This window comes from Lithobates pipiens, unplaced genomic scaffold (genome assembly GCF_037356315.1).
Source record: "Lithobates pipiens isolate NorthernLeopardFrog02 unplaced genomic scaffold, aLitPip1_a1.2 Scaffold_23, whole genome shotgun sequence".
Lineage (NCBI taxonomy): Eukaryota > Metazoa > Chordata > Amphibia > Anura > Ranidae > Lithobates > Lithobates pipiens.
In genome coordinates, this window is record NW_027507785.1 from 229750117 (window position 1) to 229774759 (window position 24643).

The following is a 24643-nucleotide window of genomic DNA, read 5'->3' on the forward strand; positions in this document are numbered from 1 at the left end:
AAGTGCAGAGGCAATGCCAATGGTTCTGGAACTGGAAAGTAACCCCTAGCTTATTCATTACCAGAACAGAGTCTGGACAGTGTATTACATGTAGCCCAGTGCCTAAAGGTTGCTTCTAGGCTAGTCCTACAGGTCCAATCCACCAGGACCTACGCATTACATTTGAAACTAGGCAGGTGAAAGGACAATTCAGATAGCTGTAAATGTAAAATCCAGATGAAGCAGTGAGGTAGAAGGGCTTGTAAAGAAAAATGGTTAGATGGTTCGACTTTCCCCTATTTTTTGCCAATCCTCCTGCAGTCAGCCTAAGAGAGATATTCTATCTATTTTTATGTATATAGAATACTTGTAAAATCAAACAGTATATTCATTTCCACATTGTGATTTTAATTATCTCTAGCCTACTCCTATTGATATGAACCATCTTTAACTTTGCAAAAACAGGATTTTTAAATCAGTTTACCTGTAAAATAATTTTCTTTGATGTACATCAGGGGACACAGAGCCATAGTACTTACTATGTGGGTTATAGGGCCACTGATAGGTGATGGACACTGGCACGCCCTAAGGCAAGAAGTGTACTCCCTATATAAGCCCCCCCCCTACTGGGAGTCCCCAGTTTTGTAGCCAAGCAATACAAGTGTATACAAAGAAGGGAGGGAGGGACCTCTGTACACAGACACAGAGCCATAGTACTTACTATGTGGGATGTCCCATAACAATGGCAACTGAAGGGAGGGAGACACAACAAAAACAGGAGGCCAGAGGACTCATACTGCAGCCTGCAGTATACTGCGCCCAAAGGCAATACCCTCATGACCTTTAACCACTGGGCACTTAAACCCCCTTCCTAACCAGACCAATTTTCAGCTTTCGGTGCTCTCACACTTTGAATGACAATTACTCAGTCATGCAACACTGTACCCAAATGAAATTTTTGTCCTTTTTTCTCACAAATAGAGCTTTCTTTTGGCGGTACTTAATCACCGCTGTTTTTTTTCTTTTTTGCCCTATCAAAAAAGACTGAAAATTCAGTAAAAAAAAAATTAAAATTCTTTGTTTCTTTTAAAATTTATTGCAGAGTATTGGCAGATTATTGCGGTGTTGCAGAGTATTGGCAGAGTATTGCAGTGTTGCAGAGTATTGCAAAGTATCGGCAGAGTATTGCACAGTGTTGCAGAATATTGGCAGAGAATTGCACAGTGTTGCAGAGTGTTGGCAGAGTATTGGCAGATTATTTGCACTAGGCAGTGCTGTGGGCACTTCACATCCAGCCCATTGCGCTGCAGCCATCTCTCTGACTCTCCCCTTGCACTGTACCGATCGGTACAGAGAGGGGAGGGAGGAACCGGCGTCATGACATGACGCCGGTTTGTTTACAAGTGATCGCCCTGTCATTTACAATGATGCCGTGATCACGGATGTTCCCAGGTGAGCGCAGGAGTAAGATTCTGGGAGGACGTCCCACGGACATCCACCCAAAATAAGCCGACCGCGCTGTAGCCGCCTTTCGGCTATGGCCCGGTCGGCATGTGGTTAATATTGATTTGGTATGAATCGAAGACCCAGTAGCGGCCTTACAGATCTTAGCCATAGAGGCCTGATGATGCACCACCCAAGAGGCACTAATCGCCCTGGATGAGTGTGCTCTAACATGAGAAGGAAGAATTTTCTTCTTTAAGCTGACGCTTGAACAATCATTTGACAAATCCATTTGGAAAATAGTGGATTTTGACGCTACCTGACCACATTTTAGACCCTCTGGCAGTACAAACAAAACATGTGTTTTGCGAACCTGAGAGGTCGCCTTTAAATAGATTCTGATCGCTCTTACTACATCAAGGGAATGTAGTGCCTTCTCTTCCCTAGATTGAGGCTTTTGGGAGAAAAAAGGAGGAATAATACCTTGGTTTAAATGAAAACCTGTTACCACTTTTGGTTGGAATTTAGGATGAGGACAAAAAACCACCTCATCCTTATGCATCATCAAATGTGGCTCTTTACAAGACAGAGCTGCTAGTTCTGATACTCTTCTAGCAGAAGAAATGGCAATCAGAAAGATTATCTTTCTTGTCAAAAAGGACCAAGGGAATTTCTCGTAAAGGCTCAAACGGCTTATTCAGCAAGCCAATAAGACCAAATTCAAATCCCAAGGATTAGAGGTGCCTTGATAGGGGGATTAATCTGTATTACTCCCTGAATAAGCTACGCACCAAGATTGGGAAGCAAGAGGCCATTGAAAGGAAACACTGACAAGGCCTGGATCTGGCCCTTGATGGAAGTCAAGGCCAACTTCATTTCAGATCTTATTTGCAGGAAATCAAGGATCCTGCCTATGACATACTTTCTGGAGGTGTCAACCATTGGATCTACACCAAGAAACATATGCCTTCCAGACTCTATAGTAAATGATTCTGGAAGCCGGATTCCTGGCATTAATCAAAGTAGACACTATAGTTTCATAGTTAGTTAGGTTGAATAAAGACACCAGTCCATCCAGTTCAACCTGAGTGAGTATCTACAATTGTTCCTATCCCTGTACATTGCACACTCATGTCGGTCCCTGACCTCAAGGAGCCCACAATCCAAGGTCCCCATTCATATACTGGGGCCAATTTTGGACAGAAGCCAATTAACCTACCTGCATGTCTTTGGATCTAAAGGAGATCACCCACAATCCTTTATAAAGTGGGATTCAACAGTCAAAACCTGTTAAATTTTTTGTCCATAAAGGTAGGATGAAATACCGGACCTTGTGCGAGAAGGTCTGGCTATAATGACAGAGTGCAAAGGACTCCTACTGCCATCCTTATGATCGTGGCAAATCAAGATCTTCTGGGGCCACCAGAATCACCTCCTTTCGTTCCTGCTTGATCTTACGGCGAAACGCATAGATCAGTAAAAAATGGATCCCCTGGGAGGACTAATGCGTTTCCACCCGTTAGCGGATCCCTTGTTCCCCAACACAAAGTTGTTGACTTTGTTGTTGGATCTGGATGCAAATAGGTCCATATCCGGAACACCTCATCTCCGATATACCTCTAGGAAGATGTTGGGGCGAAGAGACCATTCTCCTGGAAATAATTGTTGGCGACTCAAGTAGTCCGTCTGCCAACTCTCTATTGGAATGAAAGTTGCCGATAGGTAAGGAATGTTGGGTTCTGCCCAAGCTAGAACATTATTCACCTCTTTTTGGGCTGCACGACTTCTCATGCCCCTGTGGCCTTGTTGGACTGAATCCTGACAGGACAGTCCCGTAGTCTGACCGTCCCAGATTATAGGGCCAGACGTACTGCCCGAATTTTCTAAAATGTTGATAGGCAAGGTCCTCTAACCTGGACCATCTCCCCTGGACAAAAGCTTCTTCCCGGGCTGCTTCCTGCCCTAGAAGGCTGGCATCTGTTAACACTTTCCAGGATACAGGTGGAAAAGATTTCCCCTTTTGCTGGATAACAACCACCAATATAGGCTCTGACTTACTTAGGTAGCCAAGCGTATTTGGGAAAAACAAAGGCCTGAATCCTTTTATTCCAGACTGACAGGATGGTGTTTTGAAGCAGTCCTGAGTGAAAACTGTGCGTAAGGGACGGCCTCGAAAGAGGCCACCATCTCCCTCAACAATCTTCTGCCCAGCCGAATTGAAGGATTTTTCTTTGTTTTGATAAGTTGAATTAGTTCTACAATGGAACGGATTCTCGTCTGGGGTAAGAATACTTTCTTCTGTATGGTATCCATAACCACTCCCAAGTACTGTAATCTCCTTGATGTTTTAAGGAGGATTTTTCTAGGTTGAGTATCCAACCCAGAGATTCTGCGATCAGACTCTGGTTTAGACCTGAGACTGAATGATCAATTAAAGGTAGATCGTCTAAATAGGCTAGGACTGTTATGCCTTGAGCCTTTAAATTTGGCTAAAGGAGGTGCCAGAATCTTTCAGAACACCTGTGGTGCTGTGGCTAAACCGAATGGCAGGGCCACAACTGAAATTATGATTTTATATTTCAAAGTGCAGAAATTTCTGGTGAGCAGGAAAATTTGGCACATGGAGATATGTATCTTTGATATCGATTCAAGCCAAAAAACTCCCCTCCGTGCAGGATGGACACAACCGATCGGATTGTGCGAAAGGATCGGATGTTTAAGTGCCGATTCAGATCCTTGAGATCTAGAATGGGTCTTACCTCTCTGTTTGGTTCTGGAACCGTGAAAGGTTTGAATCAAACCCTGTGCCCTGTTCCACTAAGGGAACCTCTGATATCACAGACTGGGATAATAGATAATCCAGAGCCAGAAAGAGACTTCTCTTTCTCTGGATCCTTGGGAACATTTTCCCTTAGAGAAAGAAACTCTCTGAACTTTAGTCGTAACCTAGAGAAAAACTGCAGAAGCCATCCATCTGTCTTGACATTGTTCCTGCCAGATCTTGAGAATTGCAGGAGCCTTCCCCCCACCGGAGCGGGGGTGCCCTTTCATGAGGAGGCTTTAGCATTCTGCTTTGTGGGCTTTCTGCCCAAGATCTCTTCTGACCCTGGTGCTGCCCTTGGGGACTTCCCCTTGAACCTGACGTTTGAGGCCGTCGAGACTGCCTAGAGGCTGATGCCTCTGGCACAGGAGAGGCAGCATGATTAAAGGAGAAATATCTGAACTTCTTCTTTACCGGTAAAAGAGAGCTTTTGCCATTAGAGATCCTTTGGATGTACTTATCCAGATCGTATCTAAATAGCCATTCACCATGAAAGGGAAAACTGGCTAAGAGCTTTTTACACGGTGCTTCAGCTAACCAATTTTTCAGCGACAGAACTCTGCGAGAATGCACTAGTCCAAGCATAAGCCATGAGGCTTAAATGATAGTCTTTCATAGCATCTACTGTGAAACATAGTGCGTCTGATACACCAGCCCATTGCCGGGCCTGCTGATCAGGCAGAATTTTAAGTATCTCCACAAACTGTTCCTTAATGGACTGAGATACGCCAATTGCAGCAAGAGCCGGCTGCGCTACTGAACTTGCTTGTTTTTAGAAAGAAGTTCCAACTTTTTATCTGTTGGATCCTTTAACATCAGTGCATTATCCACAGGACATGTGAGATTCTTGCTCACTGAGGCGATTGCTGGAACCCCCCCATTTTCTTTCATAGAAATCCTCTTCCATAGGATAAAGTGTGGAGAATTTCTCGGGAGGATAATATTGTTTATCTGGATGTTCCCATTCAGAATACATAAGCTTTTTTAGAATAGGAAAAAACATACCCAGATGGGGGAGGTTCTAATGAACCCAATTAGAGGTGGGTTCCTCAAGAACCTGGCAGCAAAAAGGTTGAGTAAGGGTGTACACAAGCAACCTGCCTTGTGATGCTACTCCTTCCATATTAGGATCCTCAGAAGAGGATAAATAACTATATTCCAAATATTTGGGAAGATCTACCTGACCCCCAGCCTCCTGCACCTCAATAAGAGGGTCCTGAGCACTATATGGGAATCTGCTATGTTTAGTCCCACTATGGAGAGACATCATAGCATCAAACTTATTTCCAAATTACAAATGGAAAAGAAAAAAACCTCTTGTATGATATATACAGGGACTGGAGTGTTTAGGCAACAACAGTTTCCCCTGACGGCTCAATCTGACCAGCCGCATCCCTCTCAGAGGAGGAGGAAATTTTTTTGGAAATGGATTCAGTTTATAGTGAAAACCACTGACTCCTTTAGAACCCTTAGAGGAGTTCCTGGTCCCATTACCACTCATAGCCTGAAGCAGAGGCACTACCAGCAAAAGAATGTACACTGCTAGGCTATAGTCCAGCGCCATTAGGTGCTATTAATCCTAAAGTATAATGTGTCAAAGGGAAATGCCTGTGTCTGTGTCACTAACCTGAACAAGCCACCCTCCTGCTCTGTCCCTCCACAGCCAGCAGCAGCTACACATACACAGAACTTTAACACTTCCTCCACGTGTGCCCGACGTCTGTCGCCGTTAGCCGCACCCCCGTGCAAATTACGCCCCCCCCTCCTTTCCTTTCAAAGGAAAGTGTTTTCCCACGCGAGCGGCGTCCTGTAAAACAGCAGACATGGCGGGGGGGGTTTATATCCTCCACTGAGCGGCTGCGTGTTCTGGCCCCTTTAAAAAAAAAAAAAAAAAAAAAAAAAAGGAAGCTGCTTTTGGTATCAATCCCCTGGGGAAAAGAACCAATGTTGGGGGCGCAGGAGGAGAACCAGACCCCCCTTTCTTACCAGAGGATCTGTTGTGGCCGGAGGAGAAGAGAAAATGAAAGGCTTCTGCGCTGTTTCCGGCATCAGGTCAGTGAGCGCTCAATACAGCCCCCAGTGGTGACACATAGGCATGACAACATTATACATAGAAGGAGAAATTCCTGAGAAAATCTCCCTTACCTTTTCCTCGCAGCAGGGTTATCCGAGATAAAAAAGCCAATCTTCACCCTTTACGGTGGGCTCCGAGACTTTTAGGAAACCTTCAGGAACAGGGGAACCTCAGGTTACCCACAATCCTGGACCTGCGACAGCACCCTGCCAGTAAAAACTTTATGGCCTTACTACCAAAAAGTACTGGATCCCAGGGTCCAGCTCTCTAAACAGAAGCGTTCGCAAGGAAAGCCTGGTTTCTTCGGACACGAGGCCCGGGTACCATTCATTTAGCCCATGAAAGGACATTAGCACGCATCCGGTCAGCACGGCTAGCCCCAGCAGGGAAGCTTCCAGTGGAGCTCAGCACAGCACATCTTTACTCGTGACCAACACCTTAGACACTGGCGAAAAAAATGGAGGACTCCCAGTAGTGGGAGGGGTTACATAGGGAGTACACTTCTTGACTTAGGTGATGGACACTGGCACACCCCATCAGTGGCCCTATAACACACATAGTAAGTACTATGGCTCTGTGTCCCCTGATGTAAGAAAATAAATTACTTTGTGAAGATCACACACTTTTACATACCTACTAACTTTCTAAGACGTATATAGAGTGCATTTTATACACAACTATATACAATAGATTAGACCAAAATGAGGGACAAATGAGGAGGAAAGAGGGACAGAGGGACTTTGTTCCAAATCAGGGACAGTCCTTTGAAATCAGTTGGGAGCTATGCTTTCACTTCATTGAATTCTTGACACATAGTCACTATACCCTGTGAGTAGGTACTGCTGTGTCACACATTTCACAGAGCCAGCCAACATAACTAGAGATGTGATTTGGAGGAGGAGTTTCAGGAGGTTGAGTCAGTACAGAAATTACTGGCTGCAGGCAGTCAGGTACTATGGGAGTTGCTGCAAACCATGCAGGGAATTCAGAAAATTGTGGAATAAGATGGCCAGCAGCACTCACAACATGAAAGGAGATTTTTCAATCAAGCTAAGGATGACTGTGTTCAGTGTGCATATTTTGGCATTTTGTATTTAAAGTGCATTCACATGTGTTCCAGTATGTTTATGTGCAGGACTTTTTTTTTTTTTTTAAGTAAACATGAAAGCACTGCAATGGTGTAAACTAGGCTGATTGAAATACATACATTTTTCTTGCATATGTATTTGTTATACGCATAAAAAGTGTTACTACACATTGGGGTGGGCAACTACATACCAAATGAAGTTCAATGTAGAAAAATGTAAAATAATGCATTTGGGTAGCAAAAATATGAATGCAATCTATACACTGGGGGGAGAACCTCTGGGGGAATCTAGGATGGAAAAGGACCTGGGGGTCCTAGTAGATGACAGGCTCAGCAATGGCATGCAATACCAAGCTTCTGCTAACAAAGCAAACAGAATATTGGCATGCATTAAAAAGGGTATTAACTCCAGAGATAAAACAATAATTCTCCCGCTCTACAAGACTCTGGTCCGGCAGCACATAGAGTATGCTGTCCAATTCTGGGCACCAGTCCTCAGGAAGGATGTACTGGAAATAGAGTGAGTACAAAGAAGGGCAACAAAGCTAATAAAGGGTCTGAAAGATATTAGTTATGAGGAAAGGTTGCGAGCACTGAACTTATTCTGTCTGGAGAAGAGACACTTGAGAGGGGATATGATTTCAATTTACAAAATACCATACTGGTGACCCCACAACAGGGATAAAACTTTTTTGCGGAAGGGAGTTTAACAAGACACTCATTAAAATGAGAAGAAAAGAGGTTTAATCTTAAACTACGGAGAGGGTTCTTTACTGTAAGAGAGACAAGGATGTGGAATTCCCTTTCACAGGCTGTGGGCTCAGCGGGGAGCATCGATAGTTTCAAGAAACTATTAGATAAGCACCTGAACGACCACAACATACAGGGAGATACAAAGTAATACCGACATATAATCACACACATATAGGTTGGAGTTCATGGACTTTTTTCAACCTCACCTACTATGCAACATCTGCTGTAAACAATAAAGGTTTCGCTTTAATGTACAAAACTACTTCAACAATAGCTTAGTAAACAAAAAATCTTGCATGGAATGAACACTCACTTCCTGTTCTAGCTTTGTCGACTTTGATGCTTTCTCCAGCAGCTCTCCCTGTATGAGCTGAAACTGACTAGTTCTCTGAGCCATTGAAAGTTTGGTATTGGCGATTTCAGTCTGAGCTTTTCCAAGCTTCCTCTGCAACTCTTTCACATTTTCTGAATGTTTCTCCTTCTCCATCTGTAACTGTTCTATAGATGTCTGTAACTGCAGGTACTTCTCTGCCTCTGTAAAAAACAGAAAAGTTTTTAAGCTAAAACAGACTGATAAAAAAACACTGCAAAAAAAATAAAAAATCCCTTGCTTTCTGTTAAGAATGCCAAGACAGTACGACAACGCCTGAATTTCCTTTTTGGAAAGTAGACACCTCAAATTGATCTCATTTATTGCCACAATTGTTTGGAAATTAACAAACATGCTGATATTGGGTGGGTTAAACATGGAGCATGGTAAATGTGCACTAGATACATTAATATACAGGCCATACATGGAGGAAAGAGGAAATTAAGGGATTAATGTACAGGCCACAGACAGTGGCAGGACGGTGATGAAGGGGTTAAATGTTCAGATATGCATGATAAGGAAGGTGAAAGGATTACTAGACAGGTCTCAGAGAGACAGAAGGAAGATAGCATTTGTAGGGGGGCAGTGGGGCGCAAGAAAGGGTTAAAAAAGATCCCTGTGGCACGGAAACAGAATGCATGAATCTGCAGCTGCTGATCCATTCATTCTTTCCCTATCCAGAAATACTTGATCTCCTTCTCCTGTAAGGGGAAGGGGAGGGATCAACACTGCACATGACCAAGCACAGTGGTAACATGGTACCCAGCTCCTTGGATTGGCTCGATACAGTGTCTCAGTGTACCGAGCCATCTACCAGGCAGATCAGCTGCCCATGGGTATTTATCCAGTGCCGTTTAAACATAGTACTGGGTCAATCAATGCACCCAGATAGAAAAGGTGTTAAACTGTTTAAATGTTTGTAGTAAACATATCTATTTTCTGCCTTCTCGCTTTGCCCCCACCCATGTTCAGCTACTCTCATTCTCCCACAGAAAATCATCCACTCTGTTCCTTCTCTTTCATTCCTCCAGAAAAAGAACTTCTTTCTCCCAACTTTTGCTCTCATTTACCTGAACAAGACCATCTACTCTCTGCCTTCTCACACTATTTACAGCTACCAGCCATGATCATCTACTCTCTGCCTTCTCACTCTATTTCCACCTACCATCCATGATCAGGGTCGCCATCAGGGGGGTACAGGCATTACACGTATAAGGGGCCCGGCTGTCGCACTCCCCCCCCCCCCCCCCCCTGCACTTGTGTAGGAGATGAAACATGCCTGCAGAGTCAAGGGATTTGCTAGGACAGTTATTGGGCAAAACAGGGCCAGGGGGAGTGGCAAGCTCGACAGAGAAACCTATAACAGATCGGAGAGTGCAGCATGGAGGGCAAGACAAATATTTAATGTATCTCCTTCTTCTTGACTGGGACACCCTAAGACCCATTTCATATTGTGCCGCCACCGTCATCAGCGATGAGGCGGCACTATTTTTAGCGCCACTTTACGTTGTTTTAGCGGCGCTATTCTGCCGCTAGTGGGGCAGTTTTAGGCTGCATTCACACCTGAGCGTAGCTTTTTCAAGCGTTTTTTGCGGCGTTTTTTACCCCGATTCGCGGCGTTTTTTTACCGCGATTCGCGGCGTTTTTTGCCGCGTTTTGTCGCGAATTTGTGCAGGGCAAAAGGTCACCAATGTTAAGCATTGCAGATACAGCGTCAAAACGCCCATAGAAACGCTCGTTGTCGCGCTAAACGCTCGAATCGAGCGTTTCCATTAGTTTCTATGGGAATGAAAACGCCCAAATTAGCCCGATTCGCGCGACAAAAAAGGGTCCGGAACTTGTTTGAGCTTCAGGCGTAGGGCTTCAGGCGACTTGGAGTGGAGATGTGAACCATCTCCATTGAGAATAATGTATTTTTTCCCCTCCAGCGTTTTGTAGCTTCAGGCGTAGGGCTACAAAACGCTCAGGTGTGAATGGGGTCTTAATCCCCCGCTAGTGGACGAAAAGGGGCTAAATCCACCTGCAAAATGCCACCGGAGCGGCGTTTTGCCAGCAGTATCATAGGGCTGCCCCATTGATTTCAATAGGAAGCAGTGGTGGAGGAGCGGTGACTCCAAAGAAGCTGCTGGCAGGACTTTTTGTGACGACCTGCCAGCGCACCGCTCCAGAGTGAAAGCCCTCAGGCTTTCATACTGGAGTGAATGGAGCCGCTTTTTTCAGGTACTTTTAGCGCCGTATTGCCTGAAAAAAGCCTGCAGTGTGAAAGGGGTCTTAGGCTGACTAGCTGCCTATAATTGATTTGCATTGTGAAAATGGATGACTCTGGGTGCAAATGAGTTACATTTTGAAGAGCCCGCTGCCCGTCTCTTCACTATGTAACTCTCATCCCCATCCAGAGTCATCCTCATCCATTTTCACAATGCAATTCAATCATCTTCATCCGCACCCAGCATCTACTCCACCCCTCCAGTCTCCACAAAGCACGCATCCCCACCCAGGCCGGGCACCATCCATCCCTCCAGTCTCCACAACGCACGCATCACCACCGAGGCCGAGCACCATCCATCCCTCCAGTCTCCACAACGCACGCATCCCCACCCACACCGAGCACCATCCATCCCTTCAGTATCCACAACGCACACGTCCCCACCCAGGCCGAGCACCATCCATCCCTCCAGTCTCCACAATGCAGTCTCCAGTGAGCGGGCCCTGGAGAATGTTGAGGGTTGGGCCCCCGGGGGGCCCATGCCTAAAGCTGTGCAAGGGGCCCCAAAATTTCTGATGACTGCCCTGTCCATGATCATCTACTCTCTGCCTTCTCACTCTATTTCCACCTACCATCCATGATCATCTACTCCCTGCCTTCTCCTTCATTACCATGCACAAGATCATCTCTCTGCCTTCTTTTTTTCCTTTACACAAGAGATTCTACTCTCTGCCTTCTCTCATTCTCCCGCACAAAATCATCCACTCCAACTTCTCTCTCATTCCTTCAGAAAAAAAGTGTTTTTGTTTTTTTCTCTCCACCTCTCTCTCTCATTTACCTGAATAAGATCATCTACTCTCTACCTTATCATTCTTTCCACCTACCATAATCATCTACTCTGTGGGGTTGAGTTACTAAAACTAGAGTTCAAAATCTGATGCAGCTCTGCATAGAAACTAATCAGCTGCCAGGTTTTGTTGTCAAATTTTAATTGAACAATCTGCAGTTATGCCCCGTACACACGTTCCGATTATCGGACCACAAAAGTCGCTTTCGGACAGATCGTTCGATAATCTGATCGTTAGTACGCAGCTTTCGACAGCCGATCACGACAGTCCGTCCAACTAAATCCGAAGGAACAAACAGGAAAACTTTGGTCGGATGACAGCCCATCGTACGACAGTCGTGTAGTCAGTACAGTATGCGTCCGATAAAAGTCATTAGACAAAACACCACGCATGATCGGAAACATGAAAATAAACCAGAAGGACACACAGGTCACACGTTTTTGACATCATTTAAAATACGTAGCTACGCACGACGGAAGATTTTTCCAGAATCGTACGACAAAAGTCTTACACACATTTTGCACTGTTGTATTCAATCTTAGTTGTATACAACAAAATGTGAACGATCGGTCTTACGATAATCGGAACGTGTGTACGGGGCATTAGACTCTGATTGGCTACTATGCACAGCTGCAGCAGATTTTGCACTCTCCAGTTTTAGAAAATCAACCCTGATGCCTTCTCTGTCATTCCTCTGTACAAGATCATCTACTATCTGTCATCTTTCTAATACTCCCCCCAGTACTTGGCCAGCTTGTGCTCTGGCTCCTAGTCTTAATAAAAAATACAACATACAAACCATTATCTTCAAGGCGTTGTGACTAATCAAGAATAAAGCTATTAATAAATTACAAAGTGCTGCATATTACAGAATAAATATACAGTGTATACTGACAGCACTGTTTACAATGTTCTATCTTCTGTGTTCTATCATTTTTTATTTTTTTAACTAGGTGCAAACATTACCGATTTGCTGTAATGATAACTTTACTGGTTCGGCATCCAATGGAAAGCAGGTATTTACATGCACAAGTTTGGCTTGCAATTCTTGATTTTCTGCTTCTTTGAGTGACAACTGTGTCCTAAAGGGAAGGTAAAAAGTCAAAAATACACTTTTAATCTCAATTTAGTTTACTAAAAAAAATATATTATTCTTAACAAGCTTGTATACAAGTGTAGAGATACCTCAGATCCATTATGAGCAGACTGCTGTCACTGGGATAGGGTTTATTTACATCGCCCGGCACATTTGTCTGGTCACTCTGCCAATTCCAAAAGCATAAGAATTTTAACAGAGCAGAACTTTACTGTATAAAAAAAGTAAATGAGAGTGCTTTGTAGAAGGATTCAAGATGCAAACTTTAGGCTTGGTACACACTTATGCATTTTTTGTGCTTTTTGCATTTTTCAGATTTGCACTACAGTCCATTTAACATGGTTTCCTATGGAACACGTTCTACAGAGCAAATCTGCAAAATGCAAAAAGCACTAAAAATGCATAGGTGTGAATCAGGCCTAAGCAGTACACAGTGCAGTTTCTGTTAACGATTTGCATGGTTTTGCCAACTACCTTATAATCGAAACGAAACCCTTTGTATAAAGTATCTGTACTGAAAAGATAACATGCAAACACCTTCAGCTCTATTGTGTTTCTCACTAATTAAGTGGATATTTTTTGGTTTCTTTTAGTTTACCTTACTAGAACAGGTCTGGAAAAAACAGTTATACAGTATGTCCCTGAAACTTGCAGCTCACAAAATATTTTTTGTCTACAGTCATAATGTACCTGAAAAAAAAGAAGACACCCTGTAAAAGTACATTATTAATACTTACCAGTACTGCCTCCAGTGAATTACATTTTTGCTCCCTTGCAGAGCTATGCCCTGCGAGCTGCAATCTTCAGTATACAACTCTTCTGGGTGTGTCAGATGCCTAGTTCTCCTTGTGGCTTGACATCGGTTGCACGCTGCTGGTCGCAATGTCACTAGTGTGTTTATTCAGAGCTGCAGCCAAAAGGGTGGAATAACTGCATGCACAAGCATCCAACACACCCAGAGATTTGACCTTAAAACTTCTCTCTTGTCTATGCCCACATTTAGATGTTATGACAAGCAACCTACCCTTGATTGTGATGATGGCCTAACATTGCTAGACTCTGAACCTAAGTGTCTCATTCCACTGAGGTCTTCACGTGCTGCAAGACGCTCTTTTAACTCCTTATTCTCTTGATGAAGACTTTTGTTTTCCTTGAACACTTTCTCTTTATTTTCAAGTTCAATCTCAAGTCGTAGAACCCTCTGATTACACTGGGTCAGAAGTGTAATAAGCTCCGTGTTACTTGATTCAGCACATTTCTGTTTCTGTTTCTCCCCTTCATCAGTCTTTTCAGACAGCAGACTCCTATCAAATGAGAGAAAAAGGATGCAAAAAAATCCAAGCTGAACTCCAGGCAGAAATATAAAGGCTCATTATTGCAAGAAATTATATATATATATATATATATATATATATATATATATATATATATATATATATATATATATATATATATATATATATATATATATATATATATAAAAAGGGAAATGGAAAAAAAAAAAGTTTAAAAATTAAACTAATAAATTCTGAATTTGTCTTGATATTAACCTCCTTGGCATTAACCTCCTGTAATAACGCGTACAGCAGCACACAGTTTGGGAAGGTAGAAAGGAGGTGCATTGCAAACCAATCAAGCTCTTTTGCAATGCACATAATGACGGGAGGAGAAAGCCCTGTACACAAACAAAATCGCCCATTTTGCCAGTGTGTACAGCAACCTGTCTGACAGAAACTGGCCCAACGTCCAGATTTTGTCAAAGGGGTATAACTAAAAGTGATCTGCTTATTAGCATCCGATAAGCGCTCTCAGTCAATGGTTGAGAGCACTTATCCGGTGTGTTCTGGTGGGGGGGGGGCGGCCCTCCTATCAGAACACAATAAGTTAGCGGGAAGAACAATGTACTCAGACAGTTAGTACAGTGAGCGCCTCTCGAGCTCCTCAATTAATTTTTTTGTTCAGCTCGCTAGGATGAACGAAAATAAAAAAGCACAAATAGTGTATACCTAGCTTAAGTGATGACCTGATCAGTGTCCTGCTGCTTCTTCATGGTCCATCAACAGCTTGCAAGTGATCTTGGCCAAATTGTACTGTTGCTGCACAGGACCTTGGGTATATGCCTATACTTGCATATTCAGTTGAGGTGCATGGATCACGTGACTTGTTGCATAGAATAAAAAATCCTTTAACCGGTAAACCATTCCGATACATACATGTCTACTGCGTATATAGTTACGTTCTCAGGTTTGGAGTAATGTATATTTGTAAATATACATATAAAAAGGGTAATTCCACTTTTGTGAAAGAAATATATATATATATATATATATATATATATATATAAAATTATATATATTTATTATATAATGGAGACTCAAGCCATATTGTAATTTAACTGAAATGCTGGAATTGTCTGTAAAATTGAATGCAATATGGCAACCCAGAGGCCTTCGGTACACAGATGGAGTACAGAATTTCCCCAAGAAATGTCATTTTCTGTTTGTGTGATTGGCTCACTGATTTTACCAGAAGTCTGCAATAAGATATAGATCTGATTTTGGGCATTCTCACATCGTCTGCAGCAAAAAATTCACATTTGAGGAGATACTCCCACAGGGTTATCACATCTAAAAGGGATTTAGACCCTACCATGTCAATTCATTAGAACCCTGGAAGTGCCCCAGCTATTGATAATGAAAAGGTCTATCCCATTCATATTAACTTTTCACATGGACTCAGATAAACTATTTCTTCAGAATAACATAAGGTAAGAAAATGCAACAAAGTTTGTCAAAATCCCTGCAAATTTACATAGAGATGTTTTTTTCTCAAAAAAAAAGTGGAGCTACTTTTTTAGGTATTCCAAAATTACATGTAAAAAAGAAAAATATTAAACTTGAGATATATATATATATATATATATATATATATATATATATATATATATATATATATATATATATATATATATATATATATATACACACACACACACACATCATTCTACCACAAAAAAAAAAAAAAAAAAAGGAAGAAGGATCAAAGGCAGCTGTCACTAAATCATGAAGGTAAACGTCCCAAGCTGAGGTACTCACATAGGCAAATGTTAGGGTGCATTTGTTTACACATTTTTCTGTTAGGCTTGTTTCACACTTGTGCTGGTGGTTACGGGTGCAGGAATCACACCTGTTTTGGCACCCAAAACCACCTGCAGCCAAATTAATTGTTAACGGCGACCCCACTCTTCTAAACATGCAGTGCATTTGCATGAAATCGCATGGTGCAGGAACCTTTTTTTCTGCGTTTCACTGAGGGACTGCAGCTCAATCAAGTAAATGGGCTGCTGTGCCCACACCAACCACATAGGTGTGAACTCTGCTCTTTATTTAAGGAAAAAGTGTTTAGCTAGCTAAAGTCCTGCTTGGGGCTAGGAAAGCCTCACACAATCTGAAAATACTGTCAGTACAGCTTGAGTGAGGCTTTCCTGGTGTCTGCTAGGACCTTGTTTGGTATCAGAGCTAGTGCCCCCAGCCATCACTGTCAAAAGGTTGGAAAAAACTGCCCAAAAAAACTAAAAGGTTACCAGGGCAAAAATGTGCAAAACACAAGCAGAAAACTTATACAAGTACATTGACTTGAAGAGGGTTATCGTAACAGGCATGGCAGGGTGACAGTCTTTCTTAAAGTGTTACTAAACCCAGGACCTTGCATTCACTATATCTGGTCTCCCACGGTGCACAGAACATGAAAAACCAGAGTAAGACTTACCGGTAACTATGTTTCTGGGAGTCGTCCAGGACAGCACTAGAGAGATAGGCTCCACCTCAGGAGGCAGGAAAGACACAATTTAAATCTATAAAGGGTGGCTCTCGTCCCTCTTCCCCAGTCTATATATGAGAACTTCCCCAGAACAGCTTTTGAAACCAATAACACTCATCTAAAGTTATAACAGCATACAGGGGGGGGGAGATCCCTGCAGTCCTGGACAACTCCCAAAAACAGAGTTACCGTCCAACTCTGGTTTTCTCTAGGTATCTGTCCAGTACAGCACTAGAGAGGATCAACAAGAACTTACCAGATTGGGGGGGGGGGGGGACTACTACCACTTGGAGGACTTTTCTCCCAAACGCTTGGTCTTGCGCTGAGATAAGGTCCAATCTATTATACGTCATGAAATCAAATTGAGTAGCTTGACCATGTTGCTGCTCGGCAAATTTGCTCTGGTGTCACTCCAGCTCACTCCGCCCAAGAAGCAGATAGTGCCCGTGTGGAGTGAGCCATGGGGGGGGGGGGGGGGAAAAAAGGACATTCTTTTTTTTAAATCTTGGAAGTTTCCACAATAGCTTGTTTGATCCACCTTGCGATTGTGCCTTTCGAAGCTTGGAACCCCCAATTTTTCCCCAAATGCAAAATAAATAGAGCATTTGATTTTCTAATGCCTTCCGCCAATTCCAGATACCATACACGACACAGGCTCTAACATCCAGTTGGTGGAATTCTGTTTCTTTTGGATTGGTTGGGGACCCACGGAAAGAAGGCAAAACTATATCCCGAGTCCTGTGGAATTTTGACAAGAACTCCGGGTCTGTACACAATACCAGTCTGTCTTCAAAAATTAGCAGGAAAGATTCCTTAATGGAAAGCGCCTGCAGCTTGCTAACACACCTGACTGTGGAGATGGCCACTAAAGACACAGTTTTGAGTGTGACCCATTTTAACCACTTCAGCCCCAGAAGATTTGGCTGCTCAGTGACCAGACCGTTTTTTGCGATACAGCACTGTGTCGCTTTAATCAACAATTGCATGGTAATGCGACGCTGTACCCAAACAAAATCAACGTCCTTTTTTTCCCCACAAATAGAGTATTCTTTTTGTGGTATTTGATCACCTCTGCGGTTTTTAATTTTTGCGCTATAAACAAAAGAAGAGCGACAATGTTGAAAAAACCCCAAAAAACACAATATCTTTTAACACTAGGGGGTGATCAAGGGGTTAACTGTGTTCTAACTGTAGGGGGGATGGGACTGACTAGAGGAAGAGAGAGTATACGTAGTATAAACAGTAAAACTGCGGCGGTTGGTCCAGAAGTGGTTAAGGACGGCTCTTCCTTTTGCGACCATTTTATCCAACCTTGCAATATTGTCAACAAGTCCCATTTTGGCAGAATTTAATGGAACGGCCCTAATCCTAGTTAACCCCTTAAAAAGAACACGCTAACTAGCGGGTCTAACGCCAGGGGTTGCTCCATAAAAAACAGACAATTTAACGTAAATTGCTTGGGTTACCTTCTTTCTACTGGAAAGAATTGTATTTACCACCCTTGTCTGAGTGCCCCTTAGACCTCAGGAGGCTTTCCTCAGACACCAAGTCGACAATTTCTGTCTTTTGTATGGCAAAAAGGACTGAGCCCTGGGACAGCAGATCCTCCCTCTCGGCAGCATGAGGGGAGGCTCTCCTGCCAGGCGCAGCAGTGTGGAAAACCAAGGCCTCTTTGGCCAACAAGGGACCACTAGGATCACTGTGGTGAGCTCCTGCACAAACTTCTTCAGGACCAGGGGAATGAGTTTGAATGGGGGGGGGGGAAGGTAGCATAGGCGAAACGCCCACTTCTGGGCCAAGGCTTCTATCCCATCGGCTCCTACTTCTCTTTCAAACGGGAACAGTACAGTGGAACCTTGGCGTTTGACTTGTTGGCAAACAAGTCCACCTCTGGGAGGCACAACTTCTCTGCCACTAGCTGGAAGTCTTCCCCGTTCAGTGCCCATTCTGACTCGTACACTTGATGTCGGCTCAGAAAGCCCGCCAGATGATTGTCCGCTCCCTTTAGATGGGCCGTGGATATCGTCCTCTGGTTCCTCTCTGCCCAAGAAAAGATGGCGCTAAGTCATTGGGATTTGGTGTTTTTCTTAGTAGAGGAAAACAGGATACCTTTCTGCTTCCCCTTTCCCCACTGTTTCTTCGAGGTTGACCCTTTAGGGGTCTGTCCCTGTGATGCCCCTTGTCTTTGGGGGCGAAAAAAAAACGTCTCTCTGGGGATTTCTTATTTTTAATAGGAAAAGCCTTCTTGTCGGCAGTACGGTCTAGAACATTCTCTAGATCTTGTCCAAACAAGAGATCTTCTTCAAATGGGATGACAAACAGGCCAACTTTTGAGGCCGGGTCCCAGACCAGGATTTTAACCATACAGCCCTGCGAGAAGAATTTACTAGGACAGCGGTCTTTGCTGATAGCTTGACAGACTTTGCAGAGGCATCTGCCTTGTGCAGCATGGGTAAGGAATCTAGAATTTCCTTCCTGGAGGTTGCACTTTCCAAATGGCCCTGTAACTGGTCCAGCCAGACCTCCAAATTATGAGCTACTATTGTTGTAGCCATTGCTGGTGTTAAATTTGTCATGGCTACTTCCCATGACCTTTTCAGCAGTACCTCCGTCCTCTTGTCCATGGGTTCCCTAAGGACACCCATGTCCTCAAAAGGCGAGATCCGTTGATTTGGCACACTGGAAAAAGGCTGCTTCAACTTTGGGCACATTGAAGGTGAATCTCTTCTTCAGGCTTTTAGGAAAGAATACATTTTTTTCTCCGGTTCCACCCACTTCCTTTTTGATAAAGTCGGCCAGTGTACTGTGTACCAGAAATGCCATGTTTTGGTCTTTTTTCAGGGTCTGATACATCTGGTCATGTAGGGACAAAGAGGCCTGCTCTTCTTTAATATCTAGCGTCTCGTAAATTACCCCCAATAAGGCATCCACCTCAAGCGAGAGCCTGTATCTGGGTGACCTTGCCCCTTGGCTCTGAGTATCTTTGGATGCTGTCTCACTTAGCTCATCCAAAAGGATCCGATTCCTCCCCTCGATTCATCAGCCTCCCCTGGGGCTGAAGTGGGGGTAATTATAGCTGGTTGTTTTGGGGTTTCAAGGTTCGACAGCATTGACTTTATAGCCTTCATTTCTTTCTTAATGCCAGAAATCAATTCTTTGCATGCTCCCGTTGTCTCCTTGTAAACCAATTTATCAATATAGGGTTTACAAAGGGGCTTGTTCCACCCTTCTTTGAATCTGTTCGCACACAACGGACACCTCTGCTTCCCCCCGACTTCTCTGGTTCTTTGGGCTGAGCCAGAGACAAGAGAAGGAGAGAAGAGAAGGAGGCCAAAAAAAAAAAAAAAACACAAGGACAAACTGCTGTCAGATACCCTTGTCAGAGAACCAGTGGGTGTACCTTCACCAACACCTATGTGCACCCACTCGAGCCACTGGTAGGATTCACATGACTCTTTAGTCTGGATCCCATCTCACTAAGGGAAGATGGGGGCTAACACTGAGTCTACTACCCCCTCAGCCCTGTAGGTCAAAAGCATCCCAGTGTCTGCCTACCTGAGCTGGGCTGACACCACTGCCACTTGGCTCTTCTAAGTCCATGCTGTCCTCCTGGAGCATTGTGCTGCTGCTGTCGGTGGATCAGGACCGTCCTCTTGCCGTGGCTGGCGTTTCTCAAATAAACCGCCATGGATTTGGCATCCATGCTCGCCGCATGACCCATAAGTGACGTGACGGAAGTCCCCGCCATCCACCTGCATTCCACAGGCCGGAACTCGAGGCCTATGCTCGCCCCTGTTGGACTCACGCCGGGATACCACAGTATCCGGCCAGCAGACCGATGTGAGACTTGTGCAGGGAGCACCAGCCCCCCGCTGGGCTATCCATGGAGGACGCTGGTGTCAGGTCCCCACAGCATGACCAGGAGACTTGGATGCCTGCCATCCCTGCTTAAAAAGGTACCTGCAGATCTCCTTCCCCCTCCTCCTTTAGGCAGCCCTGCCTAGGCTCAGGAACTCCATAACAAGGACTAAATTGATGGACTTTGTTATCATACATACCATGTGACAGCGCCACTATCCCCTAGGTTAGGCTTAGGGGAAGGAGAGCTCCCATCCAGCCTCCTCTGGTCAAGGAAACACCAAGACTGAGGAAGAGGGATGGGAGCCTCCCTTTATGGATTTAAATTTTGTGTTTCCTGCCTCTGGAAGTGGAGCCCATCTATCTAGTGCTGTCCTGGACAGACGACTAGAGAAATGCAATAGTTTTAGCAAAAAATAATAGCTAAATATTTTTTCTCATCAGAAATATATAGCAATCTTGTAAACTCTATCAGTGTCTAGTTAAAGCTTGTAGGAGTTTCTTTCTCCCACGATTGCCCTATGAGGATGCAGGGCCCCTGACCCTCTGCCTGGACAGTGCTGATTGGCCCTGTGCTGATCACATGCACTCTCCCAAGAAAAAAAAACAACTATTTAGCAATATACACCAAAATGAGCATGTGCAACTTGTCCCCTAGCCTCTGTACTATCAGGAGATATATTGGGGACTCCAGAAGTATAGGATCAGAGAAGACAGGATCGAACAGCTTTTCTAAAAAATGCAGAGGATTAACCCCCCCCCCCCCCCTTAGGTTCCACAGCGAGTATAACATGCATGCTTTACTGCATATGCAGACAGATTTTCCTGCTGTGGGTTTACTAACACATCTTCATGCACAGGTAATGTATTCTTTACTACAATGTACCTTAAATGTGCCCTCACATCTTCAAGTTCATTTTCCAATTTTCTACACTTTTCCCAGGATTCATTCCGTTCTCTTTCACAGTCTTGGAGGGCCTGGCTTCTCTGCTCCTCCTCTTTTTGAATCTATTGAAACAAGTATGACTGGCTTAGAATGCTATTACATAGTTGGTCAAGCTGAAAAAAAGTCCATCAAGTTCCAACATTGGAAAAATAAATAAATGCATAGAAAACAGATCCAGTTTTTTAAACAATCAACTGAGCTGGCTAGAACTACCCACTGAAGAAGTCTATTTCACATTTTCACATATCTTCAAGTGCAGAAGCCTTTCCATATGTGGAGGTTGAACCTTTTTTCCTCCAGACGAAAAAAGTGTGCCTCCTGTTCCTTTGCAATGATCTCAAATTGAACAACTCTACACCAATTTCACTATACGGATCATTCAAGTATTTATGCAAGGTGATCATATCTCCCCTAATCTCCTCTTCTCTTCTGTTCCTCTAATCTTTCCTCATAGCTGAGGTCCTCTATGTCTTTTATCAGTTTGGTTCCCCTTGACTGGACTCAAGTTTTACAACATACATTTTGTGAACTGGTGCCTAAAGTTGAACTGCATTATTCAAGATGAGGCCTTTAGTCTTTACCCTCTAAAAAGTATTAGAAAGTGATACAAAACACACAGTTTAATTTACATTCTATTTCTGTATATAGATGATGAAAACAAAATTATTTTAATATACAACCCCCCCCCCCCATTTGAGTACCATTTTCCTAAATGATATACAGAGGTCACATGACCCTGCTTGTTCCCAGCCTGTCTGCAGGGAAACATAAGCAGGAGGAGCTTCTAGTCCTCTGCTGCTGATCACATAATCAAAATAAAATAAATCAGCCTTTGGAACACAGAGTAAAGAACTGAAAATGTATTATCAATATTTACCGTAATTTTCCTTTCCTGATTGACTCCATGGCAGACTACGTGTGGGTTATCGCCGCCTCCTCTTCAATGCTATAGGACCCCACTCCCATAAATTTGAGCTCACCACTAGAGACTGCGTTCTGTAACTAGCCAACTCTTTGGCCATCTGCCAAAGATGGCTCGTCTGCCATGGAGTCCATCAGGAAAGGAGAATTACGGTAAGTATTTATAATAAATTTACAGTTTTCCTGACAGACTCCATGGCAGACTACGTGCGGGAAATAACTAGCCAATCAACACGGGTGGGTATACAGATCAAAAAGAAATGTAATTTAACCCTTCAACTGGCAGGACTCTTAAAATCAAAGTTCACAAAAGATAGAAAGACGCAGGCTCTATGCAATAACGTGACATAAAAAAAAAGGTATTAATGGAGGCCCATGAGGCCGCTTTACAGATGACGTCTGGAGCCACATGCGGGGCTGCTGCCCACAACGTCGCCATACCCCTGGTGGAATGTTCCGTCACCGCCTCTGGATGAGCCAAGCCCTTGGCCCTATAAGCTTGCTGGATGGACAAGACAATCCAAGCCGCAATCCTTCTGGACGAAGCTCGCTGCCTGAGTGCAAGATAAACAGGTAGTCGGAACGTCTAAAGAAAAAAGTAACTTGCAAGTATTCCTTCAGTATTTCGCCTACATCCAGAGGATGAACTTCAGAGGACCCCAGAGTACTGAAAAACACTGAAGTAATTTTCAGGATTGAGCAGAGCATAGGGATGAGGACCACCCGGTCTGGAAAGAAAGTCAAGAAAGGTTCTTCATGATCCAAGCACCCAATCTCCCACACCCTTTTGGCCGAAGTGATGGCAACTAGGAAGGTAACTTTTGCAGAAAGATCTCGGATATAAAGCGGAGCGGATCCTGTGATACCGATACCAGACAATGAGTTGAGAACAAGGGGAAGATCCCATTGGGGAAATCTTGGTCTTCTTTGGGGCCTGAGTCTTGTCTCCCCATGGAAGAACTGCCGGATTAAAGGGTAAACCGCCCATGATGTCCTGGAGAAGGCTGACAGAGCTGAGACTTGAACTCTGGAAGAGCTGATGGAGAGACAGATCGAGGCTGGATTGGAGGAAGCCGAGGATATCCTGGACTCCTGGATCCCTGAACGATCTGCCGGTATAGGATAAGGATTCAACGAACTTGGCCCATATCCTCCCAAAGACTTTAATCATGCGTGCCTTTCTCAAGCTCATGAGCGTGGAAATCACTCTTGAAGCACACCCGAGAGATTCCAGCCTTTCCCTCACAAGAACCAGACCATCAGTCTTAGTGACGCCGGATAAGGGTGCAGGACTTCCCCCTGGGAAAGAAGATCTGGCCTAGTAGGAAGAGGCACTGGGTCCCGGAAGCTGAGCTGGGTCAGGAGGGGAAACCATGGCCTGTTTGGCCAGTAAGGTGCAATCAATACCACCTTAACTGCTTCCGCTTGGAGTCTCTGTAAGAACCGGAGGATGATCGGAAGCGGGGGAAAGGCTTATGCCTGTTGAAGCTCCACTGATCCGTCAGGGCATGTACTCCAAAGGCCTGGCTGCAACAGCCCGAGTGTAATACTTCTTCATCTTGAAGCTGCAGGGGGATGCAAATAAGTCTACTGCAGGACTGACTCCCAAGGACAGGATCTAGTCAAACGTCTGTGCATGAAGAGACCACTCGTTATTGTCTAACTGTATGAGACAGGAAGTTCGCTTGGACGTTCTGGACTCTGGGGAAAAAGACAGCTGAAATATTGGCCAGGTTTTTCTGAGCCCAAGACATGACTTCTTGTGGCAGTGTGGAGCTCCGAGTGCCCCCTTGCCTCTTAACATAGGAGACCGCTGTAATGTTGTCCATTCTCCATAAAACTGACTCCCCTTTCAGGAGATGAGTGAAAGATTGAAGGGCCCACCAGGCTGCCTGTAGTTCCAGGACATTTGAGCCCGGGTTGTGAAGACGTGCATCCCACTTGCCTTGAGCGAGTTCTGACCCGCAAACGGCTCCCCAACCAGTCCCGCTGGCATCGGTTGTGTCTGTGACCCATGAGAAGGTGGCAATGGTGTGGCAGGCGAGCAGATTTCTTTGCTGAAGCCACCAGAAGAGGCTGTTCCTCATCATTGAGGTTATGTGAATGGACTGAGTGCTGTTCCCTGAGTCGCCCTCAGATGACTGGGATCTTCTCCACTGGGAGAGAGATGGTGCATTCCACGGTGTCGAACTGGGCCCCTAGGTATAGCAGGCACTGAACTGGTTAGAGATGGCTTTTCTCTAAGTTTAGGAGCCAACCAAACTCGAGCAGTGTGGTGATAACCTGCTCTCTTGGATCAATAGCTGCTTCTTGTCTTAGGACAGTAGCAGGAGGTCATCGAGATAGTGGTACAAGCGTATCCCTTTTGTTCTCATGAGGGCCATTATGGCCAGAAGAACTTTTGAAAAGACCCGAGGTGAGT

The 24643-nt window shown here is 44.3% G+C and overlaps 1 protein-coding gene across 3 annotated transcripts in view; it reads right to left on the reverse strand.

The window, feature by feature from the left end:
- Positions 1–24643, reverse strand: part of CCDC18 (coiled-coil domain containing 18) — a 110103-nt gene that overhangs the window by 51485 nt on the left and 33975 nt on the right. For all 3 annotated transcript variants that reach the window (XM_077452901.1, XM_077452899.1, XM_077452900.1), the window contains 5 exons: positions 21241–21362; positions 13702–13981; positions 12767–12843; positions 12548–12663; positions 8471–8691 (listed from right to left, as the gene is read on the reverse strand). In XM_077452901.1, the coding sequence (XP_077309027.1) occupies positions 8471–8691; positions 12548–12663; positions 12767–12843; positions 13702–13981; positions 21241–21362 (816 nt within the window). The remainder of the gene's footprint in view (positions 1–8470; positions 8692–12547; positions 12664–12766; positions 12844–13701; positions 13982–21240; positions 21363–24643) is intronic.